This window comes from Bactrocera oleae, chromosome 2, assembly GCF_042242935.1.
Source record: "Bactrocera oleae isolate idBacOlea1 chromosome 2, idBacOlea1, whole genome shotgun sequence".
NCBI lineage: Eukaryota > Metazoa > Arthropoda > Insecta > Diptera > Tephritidae > Bactrocera > Bactrocera oleae.
The window spans coordinates 68,497,364-68,520,416 of NC_091536.1; the positions used below are offsets into that span (position 1 = coordinate 68,497,364).

Consider the following 23,053-nt stretch of genomic DNA (forward strand, 5'->3'; position numbering starts at 1 on the left):
CTCAATTTAGAGCGGTGAAAATCCACAACAACGATTAAAAATCGTGAACATTTATTACCATATATTCAGTTTACGTGACGTATCGAGCGCTCCGCCCAATATTGGGTCGACATAATCGCCCAGCAGAGTCGGTATTTTGAGCAACCATGGATCGGTTTTGTACTTGTGAAGCTGAAAGACCATCAAACGCTTCGCACATTCGGTAAATGGCACCAAAACTAGATGGTCACCGATCCTGATTTTCACAATACAATTTTGTTCAGCGATGAAGCTCACTTTTGATTGAATGGGTAAGTTAATAACAAAATTGTCGCATTTGGAGTGATGATAATCAACTTGCCATTGTTGATACGCCGCTACATCCTCAAAAAGACACTGTTTGGTGTGCTCTATGGGCAGAGAGTATCATCGGTCCATATTTCTTCAAAAATGCAGCCGGCCATATTGTTACAGTGCATTGGTAACCACTATAGAGCTATGATTAATGATATTTTCGTAAGTGAGTTAGATAATGTTGATGTTTGTGAAGCGAAGTCGGTTGCCTATGCAGAAAAGCCCGAGAAGATTGACGTCTTGAAATAGAATATTCGGCGCGTTATTGCAGCAAAAAGTGGTCAAAAATCGGTCCTCTCGACTGGAATTTATTCGAGCCAGACGCGGCGGTCATTTGTTCGAAATCATTTGTAAATAATAATAGGAAACCCTTATCTTTATACTAAAGCTAAATTTTAGCCATAAAATTCAGTTATATGCGTTTTATTTCCGCTTGAAAACCACGTATCTAAAAAGTACTTTATATACATACATTTTAGATGTGATAAACATTAAAAAATTCCTAATTAAAAAAATAATAAAAAAAAATATTTTGTGGTAAAGTGGTAATGACTCACATCCTCTCTTCTATACTGAAATATTTGTATTTCCGGTTAGCGGAGCACAAATAATGTTCAAAATTAAAACAATATTCATTGTCAATTTAGAATAAGCCTCAAAATATTTTTGAAAAACAAGAAAGGAACAACAAAAGCAGTATTTTATTAAGGTTCGTCGCAGGTGTGACGTTAATGAATGAATTTGGTGTGCAGTGATCACTGGTGCTAGTGTTGGTTCTGGCTGGTGTAGGCGTCGCGGCGTGGGCGGTGACCATGCTTTTTGACAATATTTTATTTGATTTTTCGATTTTTGTTTCAATATTTTGACAAATTTTTATTTCAAATATAAGCATGATGTAAGCGGTCGCACTTTCGGCTCTCGTTAAACTTGATTGCGGTGACACAGATGGTTGTCGTGACAATTGGCGACATGGCAGTCCGGCCGACATTTTGGGCACGCGCCCAATTCGCAATGAGACAAGACTGGGTGAGAAAAAAGACACACAAAATTTTAATAAAATAAAAGTGAAAATCTCGAAATCAAAACAACAAGTGTATCAAAACCAAGAGCAAACGAAAAAGTGTGAAAAATAAGCAAAAAGAAAATGCGTAAGAAAATCAAAATCCACACTACTCGAAAATATCACGACATCGGTGCGAACCGAACAGCCAATGGTGTGCCGCGATGCTTTGCACGAGAGCAGAAAAAAGTGTAAATCAAATTTAGATTGAGAGCAGAATGAAAACAAATAAAGATAAATGAAAAAATTAAAGCAAAAAAAATTCAAAACAGTTCGTTGCGAAGCGCAAACAAAAACCGTTTTATTTGGTGCAAATGGGGCGAGCGGTCGAGCGTTAATCGCTATTGAATTGAATGCTCAAGTCGTGCGCCAAAAATTTAACAATTGCTTGACAACCGCAAAAGTGGCAGGCGACATACACGCATACATATATACACATGTAAAAGTGTGGTAGCAGGCAGCTGCCAAAATTACAGCAACAATAACATGCAAAAAAATAAAAAGAGTTATTTTTCAACGCACTTGAGGCACTTGCGGCCGCTCGCGGCACCTGACTCACGCTGGCCAAAATAAACAAGTCCCTGTTGCGCCAGAGTGCCAACCGGAAAACACTTTAACCCCTTCGGCGGCAGTGTGGCAGAGTGTTTGCACTAAAACGCTGCCATTTCCAGCGCAATTGCAATTTACAGTAAATAAAATGTGAAAACAAAAAAACACAGAAACAACATACATGCGAATGACAATAATTACAACAATAACAAAATCAAGCACAAAAATAAAAATAACAGTACCACAAGAACAATAATAAAAATTTCGACAACAACAACTATGCAGCGGAATGAAGTGGAAAATGCAGAAAAATCGCGTTCGTTGCAAGCAAATTAAAAACACATTGTCCCATGCGTTGCAAGCCACTTGCAACGGCAGCTGCAACAACAACGCTACGCTGCACTTGAGCATTTGCTGTGGCTGATTGCAGTGTCAATGTGGCAGGATTTGCTAAAAATAGGCAGGCAATAGTGCGATTTGGCGAAAACCAGCATCCATTCGCTTAGGCTAGTGCACACATGTGGCAGTTGCAAGCGGGTAAGCCACTTAGGCGTGTGAGTGTGTATGCACGCTGCACGCTGAGCGTGGCAAGCGGGCGGCTGTGCTCGGTGCATTGACAGTTGGTGGTGGCCAACAACGCCTGCGGTGCGTGCTGCCCACCTCTCTGCCGCCCCGCCCGGCCGGTGGCCGCATCTGCAAGCCATTTCTCCATCGCACTTCATAATAAATTTAAACTGCAAATATATCGTATACAAATTTTCTAGTTGCGGTCTCTAAAAAGAATAAAAAACACAAATAGATGTTTAAACGTTTTGTGTATATGTTGTGGCAGCAAAAAAACAAAAATAAATTGCAGCGCAGAAATTGCAAGTGTTAAAGTTCGACATAATAGCGTATAAATATGTACACGTGTGAGTATGTGTGTGTGTGTGTATGATTGGTTGTGCAACGTGGCGTGGTGCAGCAAAAGCAATCGTCAACTGGCAACACACTTGCAACATGTGTGCCAAGATCGCCGTTGCTGCGCTGCGCTTGCTGCTCTTGTCCGTGAGCGTCTTTGGCTAATTGTAGAAGTGTAAAGGCTTTGTAATTCTTAACACAAACACACATATCTTAATTGTAATAGCCCTGTAGGAAAATACTTCCAAATTTTTGGATCACATCATGTTTTAGGCTGATATTTTCTTAATTTTTGCTACTCTCACTTATATAGGAAGTTCATATTAGAAAACTCGAGCCATACTTCTTTGGCAATTGTCTTTTTGGTCATTCGTTGTTATTCTTCAGAGAGGATCAGGAAGCTTTTTTGCTGAAAATACATTTGAAACCTTTCCCTCTAGCATCTGCACAAATTAAATTGCTTCTGTATGGTAGTCGTTTTACGTAGTTTCTGAAAGGAAATTTTGAAAGATCTGGAATGCGCCAAAATTGTGGTTTAATCAGTTGAAGTTGTTTCTTTTTGTTTCTCTTAAGCATTATTGTTTCGTAGTGTTATCATTTGTCATCAAATTTATACCATGGGTAATAATTAAATTGCAGACACTTTTATAGACATGGAAGGCTCGGAAAGTTTTGCTTCTTAAAACTGATTAGACGGGTAGTTATACTACACCGCTCATGAAACTTAGGTAGACGGAAGTCACTGAACTATTGCCTAGTCAATGTTTGGCTTGATACCCAAAATATTTACCAAAATGTGTTGAGACGAGCCATAAGAGGCGCTGAGATACTCTGTTATCTGTCTGATGCCAAGTCAACGATTTTTAACCATTTCTTTAACCTTTTCTATGATATTGTCATTAGCAGAGGTGGATAAACGACTCGAATAAGGCAAGTTTGCGATGACTTCTCAACCATCATGGAATGATTTGTGCCACTCAAATACTTGTGTTCGTGATAAAGTAGACTCTTTAAAACACTTCTACAATACGTTTAATGATTCCGTAGCTTTGATTGTTTTCCTTGATTAGAAACGCAAATATCCAAATAAACTCGTTTTCTATTTATATTTCTTCGTGGTAAGAATCGCTAGACAAACCGTTCGCATAGTAACCAAATAGCCAAGCAACTTCATTATCATCACCATCCTACTTAACTGGAAAATCACCGTTAAGCCCACTTTTGCGTTAATTGCGTCATTTGCCTCGCTTGTGCAGTTCATCTACTTGTTATCAACTAAAGAGTACTATTTGCAGTTGTGTTGCTATTGCTGAAATAAATCATAAATTTTGTCAAAAATGTGACAAATAGGATGGGGATGTGACAGTCATCGTTTGGTTGCGACGGTCGCTCTTGCGCAAGGAATAATAACATAGATCTTTTCAAGGCGAAGAAAATATTTCTGCTAATTATTTCAAAGAGTCGGAAAGTAATATTTTTGGTTTGCAAGTTTTTAATAATAATGTCCAAACAGAAATTAATAATATAATGGCCAGGTTATGCAGGACTTTGAAATTTTGATATGGGTTTCTGTACCCTAGGTCTGAAGCTTATGAAATAATCTAATTACTTAGAAAGCATCAATACATATTGAGCTCAGTTTCGGAATTTACGGAAAAAAATTCCGATGAGAATCGATGGGAATTTTAGTTACTCACTGGTACTGCTGACCCTCAATTTCCTACTGGGATACATGACTAATTCAATATATTTTTTTAAATACAATTAATATAACAGCAATTTAGCAGAAAAAAGTGAAACTATAAAAAAGAATAAGTTGGAAAGAGAACAATTTACCGCGCTTCCGAGCAGCCATGGAGCTGCGAGTTGAACGTGTTGCGAAGGCAAAAAAGAAAAACAAGAAATAAAAATTTTAGAAAAAACAAAGTTACGAAGTGACATATAGCAGTGCAAAAGCAAAGACATATATAATATATGTGTGCGTGTATGTGGTATGTATGTGTGTTATATACATAACATATATATTGTATATGTTAATATCCAATTGAAGATGCTAGCGCTAGAAAGTGAGTGTGAATAGGCAATATACAAATAGTAAAGGCAACAATAGCCACAACAACAACAACGACAGCAATAGCAGCAGCTACAACGGAAGACGAAGGAGTGATCGAGTGGCGCAGATCCTCAGGATGCACGCACATGTGTTTGCTGCTATGTATGTATGTGTGTGTGTATGAGCGCATGTAAATTGTCGCACATGTGCAGCATCATTGGCATTATTGTTGTTGTTGCTATTTTTGTTGTTACATTTGTGTACCAGTGAAGATACTACCGCTGCTGCAGCATGCATTTAAAACGTTGCAACATCGGATACACCGATTTATTAACGAACGAAACGTGATCGGAGGCGGGCGTTTCAAGTGGTGCAAGAAAAGTGAAAATCTCTTTAACGACACCAAAAACATAAAATTTTCTTAAACGTCGGATATTCAAAACTGCGCCGATCGCCTCATTTTTGCGTAGTCATTGGGATTTCCCGCGCCGATTCGCTTAATTTTTTGGCGGCTTTGCCAAAATTTCGCTTAGCGAAACCAAAGACAGAATTTCGAAAGAACAACAAAAAATAATTAATTTGTTTGTGCTAAAATGAAATGGACCCGTGCTGGCAGTCTGAGTGTCGCTCTGTAAGAGGTGACAATTTAGCACGCCGAAGTGATTCGCATTATTCAACAGCCGACACGCGACACACGCGCGCCACCGAATCGCGGGCGGAACTTGTGTGTCAAAAAAAAAATTAAGCACTTTGCGTTAATGCACGAAAATTGGCGAACACGCGCTGAAAACATTAAACACTGGCCGTTTGTCAGTGGCATAAAGTATGTGTTTTTGGATGTGAGGCAAATAGAAATTTGATAAGTTTGCGACGGAAGTGACTTGAATTGAAAGAAAAAAAATTTGGTAAAAGTTTTAAGTTACAAAAACAAAATTTTTATATAAACAACTAGTTATTACAAAAAAATTTGGAAATGAAATTTAACAAAAAATAAATAAAAAGGAAAGGTTTGGAAAAATTATTTCAAATTGAATTCGGAAATAAATTCGAATAATTAATTAAAAAAAAAAATATATAGAATTTTCGGAAAACGAATTCGAAAAAATTAAAAACTTGCTAAAAATATATAATAATTTCCAAAATGTATAATAAAATATACAAATTTCTTAAATTATAAAGATATAAAATAATCTATTTAAAATATACATTGACATAACATTGAAAACAAACACAAGAAACTAAACGAGGGAGATGTTTTTGTAAATATTTTAATAATTTAGATATTGTTTCATAAAATAATAAATAAATGACTAAATAAATTGTGAAAAACTAAAGATAATGTGTTTTAATAAAAATTGGTAAAAATATTTTGAAGCATTTTTTTTAATTTCGAAAAAAATGTTCAAGTTCAAAACAAAAAAATTGAGAACCTATAAAATTGTGTATAAAAATAAGTGTATTAAAATAAGTTGCTTAAACCGAAAACTATTGAAAATTATTATTTAACATAAAAAAACAATAGCAGAAAATTGCTTGTGCCACATCGATTGCGGCTCAAAATGTCTGCCACCGTAAAAGTGAGCCCACCAAGTCTCAGCATATCACCGTTAACTGCAGTAAAGGTGTCATTTCCTAGTAAATCGCCAACAAAGAGTAGCAACAACAACAGCTGCGGTAACAACCTTAAAAGTGTCAGTCATACCACAATGTTGCCACAAATTAAATTGCCACCAGCTTCACCGCTATATTCACCACTTTATCCAGCCATGGATGCCGTAGCATCTACACCTAATAATTATGCTAATAGCAGCAACAACAACAACAGCAGTGGCAATAACTGTGCGCTACTCATGTCACCACCGCTCAGTGCACACATGTTAAGTGCCAAGACTGAGCAGGATAACTACCAAGAATTACAACAGCAACAGCAACAACAACAACAGCTCAGCCTGCCGCAACAACAACAACAGCAACGCAGCGTTGACTTTCTTGCACCGAACTGTAATTTGAAAGCGGCTTACGGCAGCAGCAGTCAGAACTATACGGACTTCACTAGCGCCGAGTTGAGCTTTCCGGATTTTTCGCTCAGTTACATGGTTGAGACGCCCACATCGGTTTATGGTAGTTGCAACAGCAACAACAACACTGCTGATTGTACAACTGGCAATCAATGTGGCAATGCTTCAACTAATGTGAGCTTTTGCTGTGCTGACAGCGATGAGGTCATGGTACAACAACAGCAACAACAACAACAGAATCGACAAAAGCCAACAGCTTGCCAGATTGGTTGCAGCAGCAACGCCCAGGATGTGTTCCGTTTCGAGCCAGAGGATATAGCACGACTGATATCGGCAGATTGTGAGACAAGCTGCAGCTTTGTGAACTCACCTACAAATGCTGGTGCAGCAGTGCCGCAAGGTGGCAGTTTGTCGGTGACAAATAGTTTACAAGCGTCTTTTTCGCCAAGCACGCCCTACAGTCCCTACGCCACAGCGACGACCTACGCCCAGTGCAGCGTGCCCCCCTCACCGGGTATGATGGGTAGCATGCAGTTGGCGGATGGCAATTATCAGGCGCTACAGCAGCAACAGCAGCAGCAACAACAAATGTCAGCAGCGGTGTTTGGCGGCGTTGAGAGCAATTGCAGCAACAGCAACAGCAGTTGTGACCTCGGTGAGGGCAGTCAAATGTTGGTCGCTGGCACTGTGACCACTGACTGTTTGAACTTGGACATCGAGTACTACAACTATGATGAAATCAATTGTCAATCGAAAAACCAGTCGCCGTGCTCTTCGCCACCGCTCGATCCCTGGATGACATTAAATCTAGCGGATACAATTGCGAACGCCGCAGCGGCAGAGACGGCGGCAGCGCAAGCACAATTGAAACATTCACCGAAACTTAGCAACACCAGCTGCGCCACCTATCAGTCGTACGAAACGCAGTACATGTCGTCGCTGGTGTCGGAGATTAAACAAGAGTCCTCGACAATTAAGCTTCCCTCAATGATGTCCACCTTTGGCACGCCCAAATATGAGTCTGTTTACAACTATGACTATGCCTTTGGGCATGAGGAGACTGCCACACAGCCGCAACAGCATGAATACCAGTGTCATCAGCAACAACAGCAACAGCAAGTACAAGAGAAATGGTTGCCGTTCGTCACCACTGCTATGCCAGTTGCCGCAGCTGCTGTACACAATTACGATCATTTGCCTGAGAATTATCAAAACTGCAATTTGTTGCATGCGGAGAAACCAAATCGTGAACACAAAATCATTTGGACCATCGACGAGCTGGACGAGATGCATGAGGAGCTCATCGATGAGCTCTGCTCGGCCAGCACCAAACAATCGAATCACATGAGCGGCGATGAGGATGTCGATGTGGACATTGCCAGCTATTTCGAGGAGGAGAACTCACTTGACTTCGCCCTACAGGTGGCGAGCAACGAGCATGCATTCGATGATGCAAATGAGGATGATAACGACTCTGTGTTTCACATAAGCGACTGTGCCGGCATCATTTCGAACACTAACGCAAAAAACAGCAACAATAAAAAGCAATTAGAACAACACGCCACACAATCGCAGCGTCGTCGACGCCGCTACACTTCACCAGACGTGAACGTCAGAGTGGCGTGCGAAAAAAAATCTACTTGCCACACCAGCGCGACGGCAATTCACACGAGTTATGATGCATACGCCCGTGGCGTTGTGGCGCAGCAAGAAAAACAAGTTGTGAACTTTGATGCTTATACCGATGAGGCGCAAATTTGCCGTTGGTCTGATTGTAATGAGGAATTTTCCAACCAAGCTGAATTTGTGGCACACATCGAGAAACAGCATGTAGATGCAAAAAAACGCGAAGATTTCTCCTGCTTCTGGTTGGACTGCCCACGCCGTTATAAGCCTTTCAATGCGCGCTACAAGCTCTTGATACACATGCGTGTGCATAGTGGCGAAAAACCAAACAAGTGTCCGGTAAGTCGAGGTTCTTTTTTACATACATAAATAAAATATTTTTATAAATGACACGTCTCCGACCAAACACTGAGTAGGGTTCAGGATGATTCTTTTTAAGACACTTCAAAAGCTTACAAAAAAACTTTCTTATTAATTCGAAATTGTTGTCTACAAAAAGGCCAAATGGTTTCGGACTTTCCGCGCCGACATTTTGACAACTTTTGTGAAATTAGGCTGTAAATATTTTAAGTTCTTTTACTTGATCATGTCAACCTGTAGCGTCATTGATCGTTTGATAGGTTTTAAATATTCAACTCATTTTTACATCAGAAATAACACAAAGCTAGAAGACTTAATTTTTACTACATTTAAAACTGTGCTTAGGTAGAGGCAGAGTTAATCTAGATTCCTATCGGAAATGCCTTAAGGCGAAAAGTAAAAATTGTTTTTGAACAAACTCTAATTTGTCTGATTGGATTTGGTAACTATATGTAAGTATATATATTCCAATATATCCCGAACCAAAGTTGTATCTTATAATATGTGTAAAAATCTAAGTTCTTAACTTTTTGTGTTCCATTACTGGATTTCAATTACCACGAAAGATCTTTTTATATAAGGTATTCCATTTCTAAGTTTCCTACTTTCTTAAAGAAAAAACACAGAAAACTTAAATTCGACAGGGAATGTTTATTATCATTCGAAATAATACTCTTTGGCATTTATTTTTGGAGATTATTTCTTTCAAATGTTGACCGCGGCTTCGTCTCAGATGGTCCATCCGTTGAGTTTAATTTTCAATAACTCGTTCGAGCATTTCGACTGGTAACTCATTCGCCAGTGATGTTTTGCTTCAAGGTCTGAATCGAAGCGGAATTGTTTGCATAGACTTTAGACTTTACATATTCCTACAGGTAAAAGTCTAACGGAATGATATTACACCTTCTTGGTGGCCATTCGACTGGCCCAAAACGTGAAATTATCTGCTTACCGAAGTGTTCTCTCAATAAATCCAGTGACATATGCGATGTGTGGGAAGTGGCGCCATCTTGTTGAAACCAAATGTCGCCGAGATCACGAGCTTCAATTTGGTTATCACTGTGCGATAACGTGTCCCATTGACATTGTTACGTTCTCACCGGCATCATTTTTGAAGAAATGTGGACCGCTGATTCCACACCAAACCATTGTTTTTTCTGGCTGAAATAGCGGCTATTGAAAGGAGTACCTCTACTTGAATCACTCGGTATCTTTTTTTATGTTGCAAAAATGTCTACTTGACCTTAATGTCGATCAGGCAGCTGGTAGCTGTAAGTAATTCCATTGAATTTAATAGTGGAGACTACTCTACACTATCGCTATTTCTCTCCATAGAATTTAAATATCCTGACCTATTTTATTTATGCCAGGTACTTGTTCGATTCGTGACTCTTGAAGTTTAGTAGAATCGAAAACAGCTTATATAGATTTTTGCATAGTTATGCTTTGAAATTTATGTCCTGAGAACATACCGGTATAGTAGGTATAAGCAGTTTACACGCTGCTATGGTTAAGGTTTGATATATCTGTTGTAGAATACTGGATGTAGTATGTCATTGTTTTAGACATGTCGCGACTTTCTATTTACCGGAAGTCAACCTTTTTGGAGGGTTCTTATCACAGTCATTTTATTGTTTTATATCTCAAAGCAGTGTTGAGGAAACCAAGTACAGCTGATGGTCGGCAGTGCCACAGCGTAGCGATCACCGATTTATTTTTAAATTACACCGTTCATTATTTATTGAAAAGTGTTTCCCGAATTTAGAGCCAATATAGTCTAGGTCATTATTGAGATTCAGACGAATATTTTAAGTCTACAGACTTTGAACCACTTGGATCCGTGATTTCATGAAAATTGGTATGAAAAATTAGTTTTTTAATAAAGTAAAATATTTTTTATCTTCATTTAATTTTAATAAGATAACTTATGCATGTATACATATATCGATATTCTATAAATATTAATATGAAAAAACATATTAAGCCAAAATGCCTAAAATTGACTAGACATGTTTTCATAAAAGTCTTCAAAAATTAAGAAAATAAGTTTATGTGATTTTTAATGCATTAAAGTTATTAAATGTAAAAATATACATGTGGACATGTATTTGTACAAACATACTTTGACGTATAAATGTTTACTTTATAAAGTCTACGCCTTTGGTATTGATGACAAGTCAAGATGTTGGCAATGGACTTGGGACCTGAGCAGCGCACACTGAACAACTAAATGCACAGCTGTGAGTTTGTTTGAAGCAAATGAAGTTATAAGCACTACACGCACCTACAAATGTATCTATCTGTGTTGCATGTGGCAACCGGCCTCACATGTGACTACTATGCCTTCGTTGCACTTGTGTTGCTGCTATTTTTAGAAAATAAATCTGTGGATGAACGTTTGTTTATATTAAAGAGTTTAAAATAATAAAAGGGAAAAGTACGGCAAGCATAAAAAACGAGGGGCGAGCATAAAAAAGTTGAAAGGGCATTTTTATATGCACGTGTGAATTGAAATATATTTGTGTGTGTACACTTATGAAACATTAGTGTGGGGCTCAAAAGTAATTAAGGAAATGTTGAAAGTAATTCTTTTAGGTCACCAATCTTATGTTGATATTACTAAAAGAGCTTTTAGATGTCACATATAAATTTTGCTGCCAGTTGTAGTTGACTAAGATGTGGTTCAATGAGTGTGAATTTGAGAAAACTGTCTCTTAACGGTTTACGAGTATATATAAAAATTTCGAGTTTAAACAAGAGTATTCAAAATGATATATATGACTTTAGTTTTATGCTTAAATAGAAGAGATTAAAAAATTTGTTTTTTGCACATTTTTGGACTCACCCTAATGCATGCATGCATATACCCTTTCATTTATTTTCAAAAAAAAAATGCTTCTCTCTGCACATAAAGGTATTTGGACAACCGTCTGCGCTATCGACGACTCATGCAACGGTTGTTTATTGAATAACAGTAGCATATCTTCTGTTGGAGCAATAAAAACGACACAAGCCATTTTGTGTTTGTCATAGACGATCGTGAAAGGATTATTATTAAAAGAAATATGCAAATGCTAGAGAAAAATACCAAAAAAAATAAATAAAAAAAATTCTATAGCTCCCCCAAACAAGCATTTTATATGCGCCACAAATGTTACAAGGACATTTGTTTTCTAGTCTGAATCCTTTCGTGAAGCGACATGATAACTGCTGCCAGCGGTTTGAGTGTTTTTCATAATCAAAGAGACATAAAAAACGAAATAAACAAATATTAATTTTTTTTTGTTTCTGATGGCATTTTGCTTGACACCACCTTAACCTGCCACAGTCGCCGCCTGAAAAGGATATACTGGTATATATGTTGATATAGTATATGCGACTATAGACATATAATGCAATGTGAGTAAATGCTGCATATGCAATTCCGTTATGCATACAGTATACTGTTGCAATATTGCGCATTGCACTCTTACTCCACTAAAGTAGGCGTGGTAAATGAACTCGCTATTGGACAGTACTGGAGAAAATTAAAAAAAAAAATATGTTACTTTAAGTTCTTTCTTTTGTATTATTGAATTTTTTTTTTTAAATATCTGCTTTTATTTATAAATTTTGATTTATTTTCATTTATCTCTTCCTTACAGTTTCCCACCTGCAACAAGGCCTTCTCACGCTTGGAGAATTTAAAAATCCATCAGCGTTCGCATACCGGCGAGCGCCCGTACGGCTGTCAGTATAGCGGTTGCTTGAAAGCGTTCAGCAATAGTTCGGATCGTGCCAAGCACCAGCGTACCCACTATGACACGGTGAGTAGAAATGGAGAACCTCTCAAGAACATACATATGTATGCACAACATAAAAATAGTTTTCATTCAATATGAAAAAAAGAAGAAGAGTAACTGATTCTCGCCAATGAGAGAAGAATTGCGTCACTTTTATAAATATACCTATAAGAGTACTTTAAGTACTATCGTAGAAAATTTCTTTCAACCTATAATCACGCAGAACAAGAAATTTGATTTAATCAAAGTTTTTAAATCATGCTTGGAGTTTCGGAGCTCATTGAGCCATTTACAATACTTATATAGTTAGCTTCTGAATTCTATCAGATTTCTGGATAAAAACTTAACAATAAGCAGCAGTTCCTCAACATAATTAGTTGCCAGCTCTGTGAAACTCAAAAAAAATTTCCGGTGACAGCTTTGGAATATAAAGGTTGACCCATTTCAGGGTTTTCTACTTTTTTTAATGAAAAAAATACAGAAAGTTCAAATTTAATGGGAAATGTTTATTATTATTCAAAAGAACATTTTTTGGCATTTTTTTTTTGAAGAATATCTCCTCCAAATATTGGCTGTGGATATGTCTCAGATGATTCATCAGTTCAGTCCAATTTTCGATGACTCGTTCGAGCATTCAATTTGGTTACTACTATGCGATAACGGTTGCCATTGACGGTTACATTTTCACCGGCATAATTTTTAAAGAATGAAAATGTAAATTCCAGCGGTCCACAAACCACACCAAACCGTTGTTTTTTCTGAATGCAATGTCAGCTATTGAAACTTTTCAGATTGCTCTTCGTCCCAAATGCGGCAATTTTGCTTGTTTACATACCTATTGAGCCAGAAATGGGCCTCATCGCTGCACCGAAAAAAGATATCTAGCGGTCAGGAAGTTTTTTCTGCTTAAAATGTATAAAGGACTAGTTAAAATTTTGATTTTTAACAAAATGGCTCAAATAAAAATCTCTTTTTGTGAAAAATTTTGTACTTCAGAGTGGTTTAAAAATCGCACTTATTATTGAAAGTGTTATACCTTTGATTGTTATCTATGGCCGGTTTGGAAAAATTTTCCTGACATATATCTGAAAAACAGTGTTTTGAGAAAAACGCGTGAAAGATTTTGGAAGACGAGTACACTAAGTTGAAAAACGTTTACAAATACGCTTATATATACTTGTCAGATTAACTTCAAGATTTGGGAGGGTATATGCAAAGAAATAAATAAATATTTTGAAAATCAAAAGTGTATATAACCACTTTAAGGATCGGTAAAAAAAAGTAGGAACAATTTTCCTCTTTCTGTATCAAAAACCTTTCTGGAGTAGCTTAAAGCTTTAAGTTCGTGAACAAATATATAGTTGTATATTTGAAATCTTTTTGAAAGCTTTCTCCCGGCTTTTACGTATCAGTGACATGGAATTTTCTGAGCAGACTTTAATTGTACAGGGTCAAACAATGTGTTAAGAATTACTCTGGATTTTCCTTAAGATTATTGACAGGCATATTTTTATCTGGCTTAGCTCAAAAATTGTTTTTTAAGGAATTAGGAGAGTTTAGAGCCCCAAAAATGGATTTAGTTTTGATTATTTTCTCTGTGAGTAGTGAAAAATTAATAGACATGTGTGTATATGTAAAAGGCATTTATATTGAAATTTTGTGTAAAAAATTACCGTTAACGTAGGGTTGGACTGGGAAAACTTTTTTTCGGTATTCTACCGAATATATAATAGTTTTGGAACTCTTAAGCGGACTTTAAGCCAAACAAATTGTTTTTGAATAGAATTATGGTTAAGGGTTATTATATTTTAATCTTTGATGGGTTAATATATTCTGGAAAATATTCGCTGGAAAAATTTATTGTAATTTTACTTGGACGAATACTTAATTCATACAATCTAGAAGTAGACAAAAGCTAAAAAATTTGTATATCGTATATTAGTATATACTTGTAGTATAAATATTCTCGTCCACTGTAATTGCATATACTAATTACTTGAAACTGCTCAAGCTGGCTCTTTTGTTTAACGCCGAAGTTGCAACAAGTCAAAAGCTTCTACAGAAAATGTTGCATTCCCCAAAAAGCTCGCTTCGTCGTTAAAATTTGCAACAAATTAAGTCAATTCGCCGTGGCGCGGAGTGCTGTCGCACCATTGACCTATCAACAACATATGCTTTATTGCAAAATTCATCAGCTAAGCTAATAGCTAACAACAACAACAACAAGCAATACTTAAATGAATTCGTGCGTACAAAGTATGCTAGCAGGCAATAAGAACAGCAACAACCAGCAGAGAGTACAGCAAGTCTGTTCAAAAGCCACACCAAAGGGAAGTAAGGCGACGCTGTAGCAGCCGTGCGTGTGTAGTGGTATTAGTAGCACTAAGCCCTGTTTTCGCAGCAACTCTATGTAATTGCCGAGGCAGCACTCCTCAGCACGTGTGCTTGTGTTGTTGCACATGGATTGCAATAAAATCACATATATTCGCATATAAGAACGTGTGTGTGTCTATGTATGTGTGTGGGTTGCATTGCTGGGCAGCGCACAAAGTGAATTTCGGTGGTTGTATGTGTGTTTGTTGTGGTTGTAGTTGTATGTGACTGGTGTTGCAGGCATACTGCGTTCGTTGGTTATTTAGAAGTTTGGCTGTTTATTTGATTTATCGCTGCAACATGCAGGCTGCACCCACACACACACCAGAGCATGCAATTGCACTCGCATGTGTAAGTGTGCGCGTGTGTGTGGCTGTAGCAGTTAAATGCTGCCGGCTTGGGAGCCACAAAATGACAACAACAACAACGATATTATTAGCAATATCGAGGACAAGCACCGCCATAGCACTGGCAAGAGCAACAACAACAAAAATTGCAATAAAACCACCAAAAACAATAATAAGAAGTACAACTAGGCAACAACATTATCATGAGTAGTTGCTTGTAAATAGCAATAATACTCGTACAATATGCATAAAAGGCTGTGGCAAATGCATGCGTGCCACAAACTCAAACACACACACATACATTTCAAAGTTTGTGTGCGCATTTCAGCTAGTTGGTTGCTTGCTGCTGCCGTTGCTGTTGCAGCTTTTCAAGAAACGAAATTTGCTCTTCGTCTACCAGCTAGTGAGTGCAACATGTCGTGTGGCAGCTTTATGCTGCTTGCCGCAAATGCTTTCAAATGCATGTATGAAATGATTTACGTTTTGCTGAAGTTCCAATGATTGTTTTTGCCATTTTACGTTCATTATAGCTGTTGTTGTTGCATGTAACTAGCTGTAGCTGGTAGCTGTTTGCCGCTTTGTTGCTTGCATTCGCGTACGACACGGCAAATTTGAGTTACTGTGTTTTGGGTTGTGTTTGATGCTGCTGCTTAATGAAATTTATCGTTGTTGTTGTTTTCGTTTTTGTTTCACAGTGACCGCTTTTAGTGCTCCGCACAACTGGTGCATTCCTCTAATACTAGGGCACTTTAAATTAAATTGGTTTTCGTATTTTGGTCGCTCAAGTTCGGTGGCATGGCCTACACTTAGGCGTATTTATCAAATTTCGCAATGTGTGTGTGTATTTGGATAACATATAAATTTACAATTTTTTTTTTCTTTTTTTGATACAGACATCTATGTATGCGTCTTTCCTTAGATTATCTTCGTTATTTCAATAAAAGTGTTTGCAGAGCGCCTAAAACCATTAGTTAAATTTCAGCTATGAAGTTTTTCCTTTTAGTAACGGAAATATGTTTGGAAGCTTAAATCTCTTGTCGAAAGTTGATTTTATTTTGGCTTAGAATTAGCCAAGAAGAGAAGTTTTGAGGCCTTCAGTAGTATATAGATTCATGATTTGACATTATTTTCACTGAACATATTAGTTAGGTGGAGGAAAACAGAAAAACGGGGTTACACTTCTTTATAATTGGTCCTACCTAGCTTCTCTATAAAAGATTATTTTCCTGCTTTGAAATTCTCAACTAGACCTCACTTAAAATTTGGACTTATGTTTCACTTCGCTGATTCGACTCTTCTTATTACTCTGACGGGAAGTCTTTAACAAAGTCGTTGTTTTTCATCAACAAATGCCGTTTTTGGTCATGTTATATATCGTAGACCCAACCTGCGCTCTGAAGAGGGCAGCAAAAATGCAACCAACCACTCAAAAAATTGTTCATGAGGCTAAAAATTTGTCTATTTTGCGTTGTTTGAGCACGAAATTTCAGAAAATTAACTAAAAATTATAATATTTAACCGAGCAGCGTTTATCTTTACTCTATCTTCACCAATTTTTTTTTAGATAATAACTTTTTTATATATTTAAAATCATGGGTTAGCACCATTATATACATATATATTTTTAGCATAATTTATATATATAATATAATATTTTTTTTGTATTTAATGTTTCTCATTAAATTTTTCTTATTGTAAAATTTATTGTATTTAAAGAAAGATGGCAATATCGTTACAAACTATAGCTGCTTTAATCTTTTGGCAGTATTTGAAATAATGATAATTTGTTATTGTTTTCAAATTGTTTTTGTTTTTGTTTTTTAATATTAATAATAATAAAAAAATGTGGAAAACGGTTGGCCTCAAGGGCCATCCCTGCAACTTCCCTCTAATTTCATACGCTAACGTTCAAATTTCGCTTTTTTCACTGCTTTTGAGCTCTTCTAAATTTTTCGTTTTCGATATCTAGCAAGTAAATCAACCGATTTCGACCCGGTTTGCGGCAAACGATGTGTTTCTTCAAGGTTTAGAACTGATTAGTTTTTGGTGTCGATCGGTCAAGTCGTTTGGAAAAAATTCTTATTTTTGAGATTTCTCGAAATCTACTGGTCCGATTGGGTCCAAACTTACACGAAATTCAAGTGCAATGAAACCCTTTGGAATGCCGTTTAGTTTATTCAAATCGGTTGAGCAGTTTAATAGTTATAAGAGGGTCACATACATCCACACACACACACATACATCCACAAATCCATACAGACATACGGACATCATCGTAGAAATGTTCGGGGAAGCTTCCTCGACCCTCAGAACGTCGAGATCTGTTGAGAACTCGATTTTTGCAAAATGGGGTGAAACCAATATTTTCCCGATTTTTAGAAAATTTTCCATTTCCTTAGCGGGAAGTTAAAAATACAAAAATAGTTGAAGTCAGTTGGCAATTCCAAAAAAAATGTTGTTTGTACAATATTTGCCACCCACTTACAAATACATAACAATTTATAATTTTTTTTTATTTTAAGCATATGTACGTGGCAACTCTTTAATATGATTATTATTTTTGAAAACTTTATGTTTCATAAAATTTGAATAAATTTAAATCACAAGTTTTGTTGTTCTGGAATGTATTTATACATACTACTCAAACTTTAAATGTTTTAAAAATAAACAAATTTTTTTATGTAATTCTAGCCACATATACAAGCACGCTTTTACATATGTATTTCTCTAAAAAAAATTTTGATTTTTTTGTTGTGAAAAAATAAATATATACTTGTTCACTATTTAAATTCTTCTAAAAATAAATTAAAATTGAATAAAGATACGTGGCAATTTTTTCAAAATTATTTATTTAAAAAAATAAATAAATTTATTCCGTATATGGTATACCATATACCATATTGTAACGGATTTCTCGATAAATCGTCTAAATTGTAACCCACTATTAAGTTTGAGCACTGGGTTGTTAAATACTTATGAGCTTACCACTTCTTACTTATGTCTCAATTGCTCCTCACGACAGCACCCTAACTAGAACCATGTGTGCTGCACAGTCTGGCAGCCCTTATAAAGGAGATTTTGAACAATACATTCTAGAATATTCTGGAGCTACGAATTCGTTAACTAGTTACTTCTGGCAATTTATGATGGATTTGATTTTGTTCTATCATCTTTGTTCGTCACAATATATGTGTGCACTTGTATGTTTTTTATACTCTCGCAACATGTTGCTACAGAGTATAAAAGTTTTGTTCACCTAACGGTAGTTTGTATCACCTTAAACTTATCGGGTTAGATATAGCTTTATATATATATAAATGATCAGGATGAAGAGACCAGTTGAAATCCGTGTTACTGTCTGTCCGTCCGTCCATCTGTGCAAGCTGTAACTTGAGTAAAAATTGAGATATCTTTATAAAACTTGCTACACATGTTTGTTGGTATCGTAAGACGATTGGTATTGCAGATGGGCGTAATCGGATCACTGCTACGCCCATATAACGCCATTAATCAAAAACAAATAAATTACCATAACTAAGCTTCACAACAAGATATAAGACTCTTATTTGGTACACAGGATCAGTTAAATTATCTTTTTTTTTAAGTGGGTGTAGTCCCGCCCCCTAATAGGTTTAATGTGCATATCTTCTAAACCGCAAAAGCTATAATACCAAAATTCACTGAGAACAAATATTATTAGCCCTTCTATCGACAATGTGAAAAAGGGTGATAAATCAAGCACTAAACACTTCAGAGACATTAAATTTTATCTCTCGGATGGTATGAGATGACTTTAGAGGAACCGCGCTCAAAATTAAACAGTGGGCCTGGCACCGCCCACTTTTAGGTGAAAATCCATATCTTGGGATCTGCTTAAACGATTTCAACCAAATTCGGCACATAACATTCCTCTCATATTTCTATATTGTAGTGCGAAAATGGGCAAAATCGGACTAAAACCACGGCTATTTCCCATACAACACCATTTTTAAATTTCATCTGATTTTTTCCCTTTCCACTATGCAAATCAAGCAACAATAATTGTATCGGGGTAAAACTTTGCGTGAATAATGCCTTTTAAGTATGCCAAATGGTGACAAAAAATTGTTTAAATCGAACCAAAACTGTTTAAGCCCCTAGGTACTGATTATGTGGACCTCAGTGCCTATAGTTGATTTTTTACTTAAAATATCGGTCAATGTGTAAGATATTATATATAATTGAAATTCATAAAATAAAATAAATAAATGAAATTCTCGATATTAACATGCCCTTGTGTCAAAAATTGGTTGAATCGGATCAGTAGTCCTTCAATATAAAATTTTGTCAACACCTGAAGTAATTCCCGGACTTTGATCTTTGCAAGTTACGAGAGTATAAAATGTTCGGTTACACCCAAACTTAGAACTTACTTACTTGTTTAATTTTATATATGTTAAATTAAAAATTAAATAAAATATAAAAAAATATCTTATATATTTCCTTTTGTCTTTGAATTACAGAAACCCTACGCCTGTCAATTGGCCGGCTGCACGAAACGCTACACTGATCCATCGAGCCTGCGTAAGCATGTGAAAAATCACGCGCTCCGCAATGCCAACGGCCATTTGGGGCGGCGAAAGTCGGCGAGCGCGGCGAGTGGCGGAAACGGCAGCAAAAAAGTCAACAACAACAATAATGATCATATGACAACAGCGAAAACGCGCCGACATTCGGAGTCATCGCTGGCGAATGCAACAGCGCAAATAACCGGAGGCGAGATATTAGAGGCGCAAACAGTGACAACAACAACATTAGTAACCACAACAACAACATCGACAAAAGCATTAGCGCAAACGACACTAATTGGCTGCAAATTAATGAATAATACACAGAGTCAGAGTCAGCAGTCAACACAACAAGCACAGCAACAACAGTACACTACAACACGTCAGCAGCGCAGCAATAGTTGCAGTGAGATGTCAACACATTACAACAACAGTAAGAACAATAGTAACAATAAGCTGTCTCATTATGATAATCACGATGAGTTAATGACAGCAACAACAACCACTGCGGCGCCTACACCATTACTGTCAACATTAGCAGCTACAATGCCAATAACAACAACAACAACAGCAACATCAGCGCCCATGTACAAAGCATCAACAGCCATGTCATATACGATGCGGCAACATGCCAATAATGCGTCGCCGGGCGTCAACAGTAACATGGCCACAATATTTGTTGCCACGACTAATGCCGACGGTGGCAAAAACAACAGCAATGGCAATGAGCAACAACACGACTATGTAACAAATGGCAGCAAAAGCAATTCGATGAACTTTAATGAGTTGTCAAATTGCATTGTAACCATCGAACACAATCAAAATGAGAATTCAATTGATTGCAGTGACGATAACAACAGCAACAGCCACTGCGACAACAATGAAGCCATTAACAAGCCCTCCGGGGTAGCGCATGTGGCATATGGTATGCGACAGTCGGCCGCGAACATACAGGAAATGGATACGTTGAGTGTGTGCAGCAGCAGCAGCAGCAACAACAACAACAGCAACTGCAGTTGTAGCAGCAATAATGAACACATCAATCAATTAAATGAACTTGGACAATTTTTGGTATTAAGCCCGAAGCCTACAAACAACAACAACAGTACCAACGCCAGTGCCGATGTCAGCGCCAATGTCGACAAACAGTCAATAACGTGTGCAACAGCTGCAACAACAGCGCATGCCATTCCGTGGCATACACCAACTAATTGCAACAAATATATGGATCATACAAATACCGCTAATATAACGGCTATTAGCAACATTAGCGCGGATATGGCACAATCCACAGCTGTGGAGGCACGCACAACGACCTCAGCGGCGGCGACGGCGTTGGCAGTAGCAGCGGCAGCTTGTAAGCATATTAACAGCAAAGCCCCACCAACACCGCCGGCACCGTCACTGCAAGAGTTCGTCTCGTTCGAGTATGTAAAGCGCATGTTGGCCGAAACATTCGATGCTGAGCCCATCGATATCGGCGCTACTCCCGGCGGTAATGCTGCATATACTTGTATGGCAGCCAATCAGCCGGCAATGAAGGCTGCAAATAATGCGGCCGGCGAAGAAGCTGCGCGCGCGGCACAAGCCATTAGCTCAAATAAACAATGCAACGCGGTGGCGCAAACGGCTAATGGACAAAATGCCGACGCGGCCGAAAGCACTTGTGATGGCGCGCAGGAAAGTCGCGGCAATAGCAATAACAACGGCAGCTTGGGCAATGCCTCATCGGATTATGCAAATAATTTCGAAATGGATTATTTGCAGAGTTTCATGTAGTGCGAACGCGCGCGCTTTTGCTTGCACACGCACATGTGCACAAACACGCACGCCTCATTGTGTGTATGTGCGCACCAGCTGCATCGGTGGCACAATCCATTTGGTGGCAGCAGATTGTATCAGCGTCAGCAGTTAAGCAGGCGCTGGCCGTGTAAGCCTATTTCAAACTAACTTTAATTAATTCTCTTCGGCCATAACTGTATTTTCTTCGTTGAAGCAGCATTCAACCAGCGTTTAGTTTAACATAGCGAATAATAATGAAAGTGGACGTATAATTAGATATTAAGTTGCTCATATTTACCTTCGATAGACACTACAGTTCACACCAAAGACATCATACAAATAACAAATAATTGCCAAATATTATATAAGTATATATAAAGAGTCATATATGCTTCCAAGGATCTCAAAGTATTTGAGTTTTAAGCAATATAGGCGATTACTCTTTACACTAGTTTTAAATTGTATGGGAAAATGTTTGATATACATATATTAAAATAATATTTGTTAACAAAGATATAGGTTAGTTGTATTATATATTCCTTACCAAATGACAATCGTTCCAAAGCTTTAGAAAAAATAATATTAAGTGCATTTAATGAATTATAAAAGTAATACAGCATATTTACTTAGCCCAAGGCCGTTTCTACCAGTTAAACAAAGCTTGTTATACTGTTTTTTAGGTTATGTCTATTTATTAGGAATTATTGATTATACCTATTTGTTTATAAATATTCGACTGCAACAATTTATAGTACTAAATTATATATGTTTGCTGTATGTATATAATTTTTTTCTTAAACGAAACTTGCCAACCATAAGCGCTGTATGATGAAATATTTAACTTTTTTTAGAAGAAAATTAAAATTTTTTTATATATGCGGTAAAAATCTTCCGTAGTACTAAATTTTATTTAAAACTTTGTCACGCACTTTTCAAAGTTATTTGATTAAAGCTATAGAACTTAAATGTATGTTGTTTTTTTCAAAAAAGCTTTAAACAGGGTTGCCATGTATTTTAAGTACATTGATTTTAACGAAAAATATACGATAATTTTTTTTACTTTTTATATATGAGACGCAGCTCCGTTAACGTAAATTATTGTTAATTATGAAGTGAAAATATTTGTATTAAAGTTGTTCTGGCTACACTATTAAAATTTTTTGTGTAAAACTATAAAAGTTCTTTCAATAAAACGTATATATAATATTATATATCTTTACCAAAAAAAAAAACAAAAAAAATTAAAGTGGTTGCAAAATATTTGAATTAAATTTTAAATAAGTTTGTACATATATTAATATTACCTAATCCAGCAAATTTTTA

The 23,053-nt window shown here is 36.9% G+C and overlaps 1 protein-coding gene across 1 annotated transcript; it reads left to right on the forward strand.

Moving 5' to 3' along the window:
- Positions 1–6,390: 6,390 nt before the first annotated feature.
- On the forward strand, positions 6,391–22,461 carry lmd (lame duck). Its single transcript, XM_014241998.3, has 3 exons — positions 6,391–8,878; positions 12,544–12,705; positions 19,904–22,461. Exons 1-3 carry the CDS (start codon positions 6,455–6,457, stop codon positions 21,725–21,727), a joined length of 4,410 nt encoding a protein of 1,469 aa, XP_014097473.3. The 5' UTR covers positions 6,391–6,454; the 3' UTR covers positions 21,728–22,461.
- The last annotated feature ends 592 nt before the right edge of the window (positions 22,462–23,053 follow it).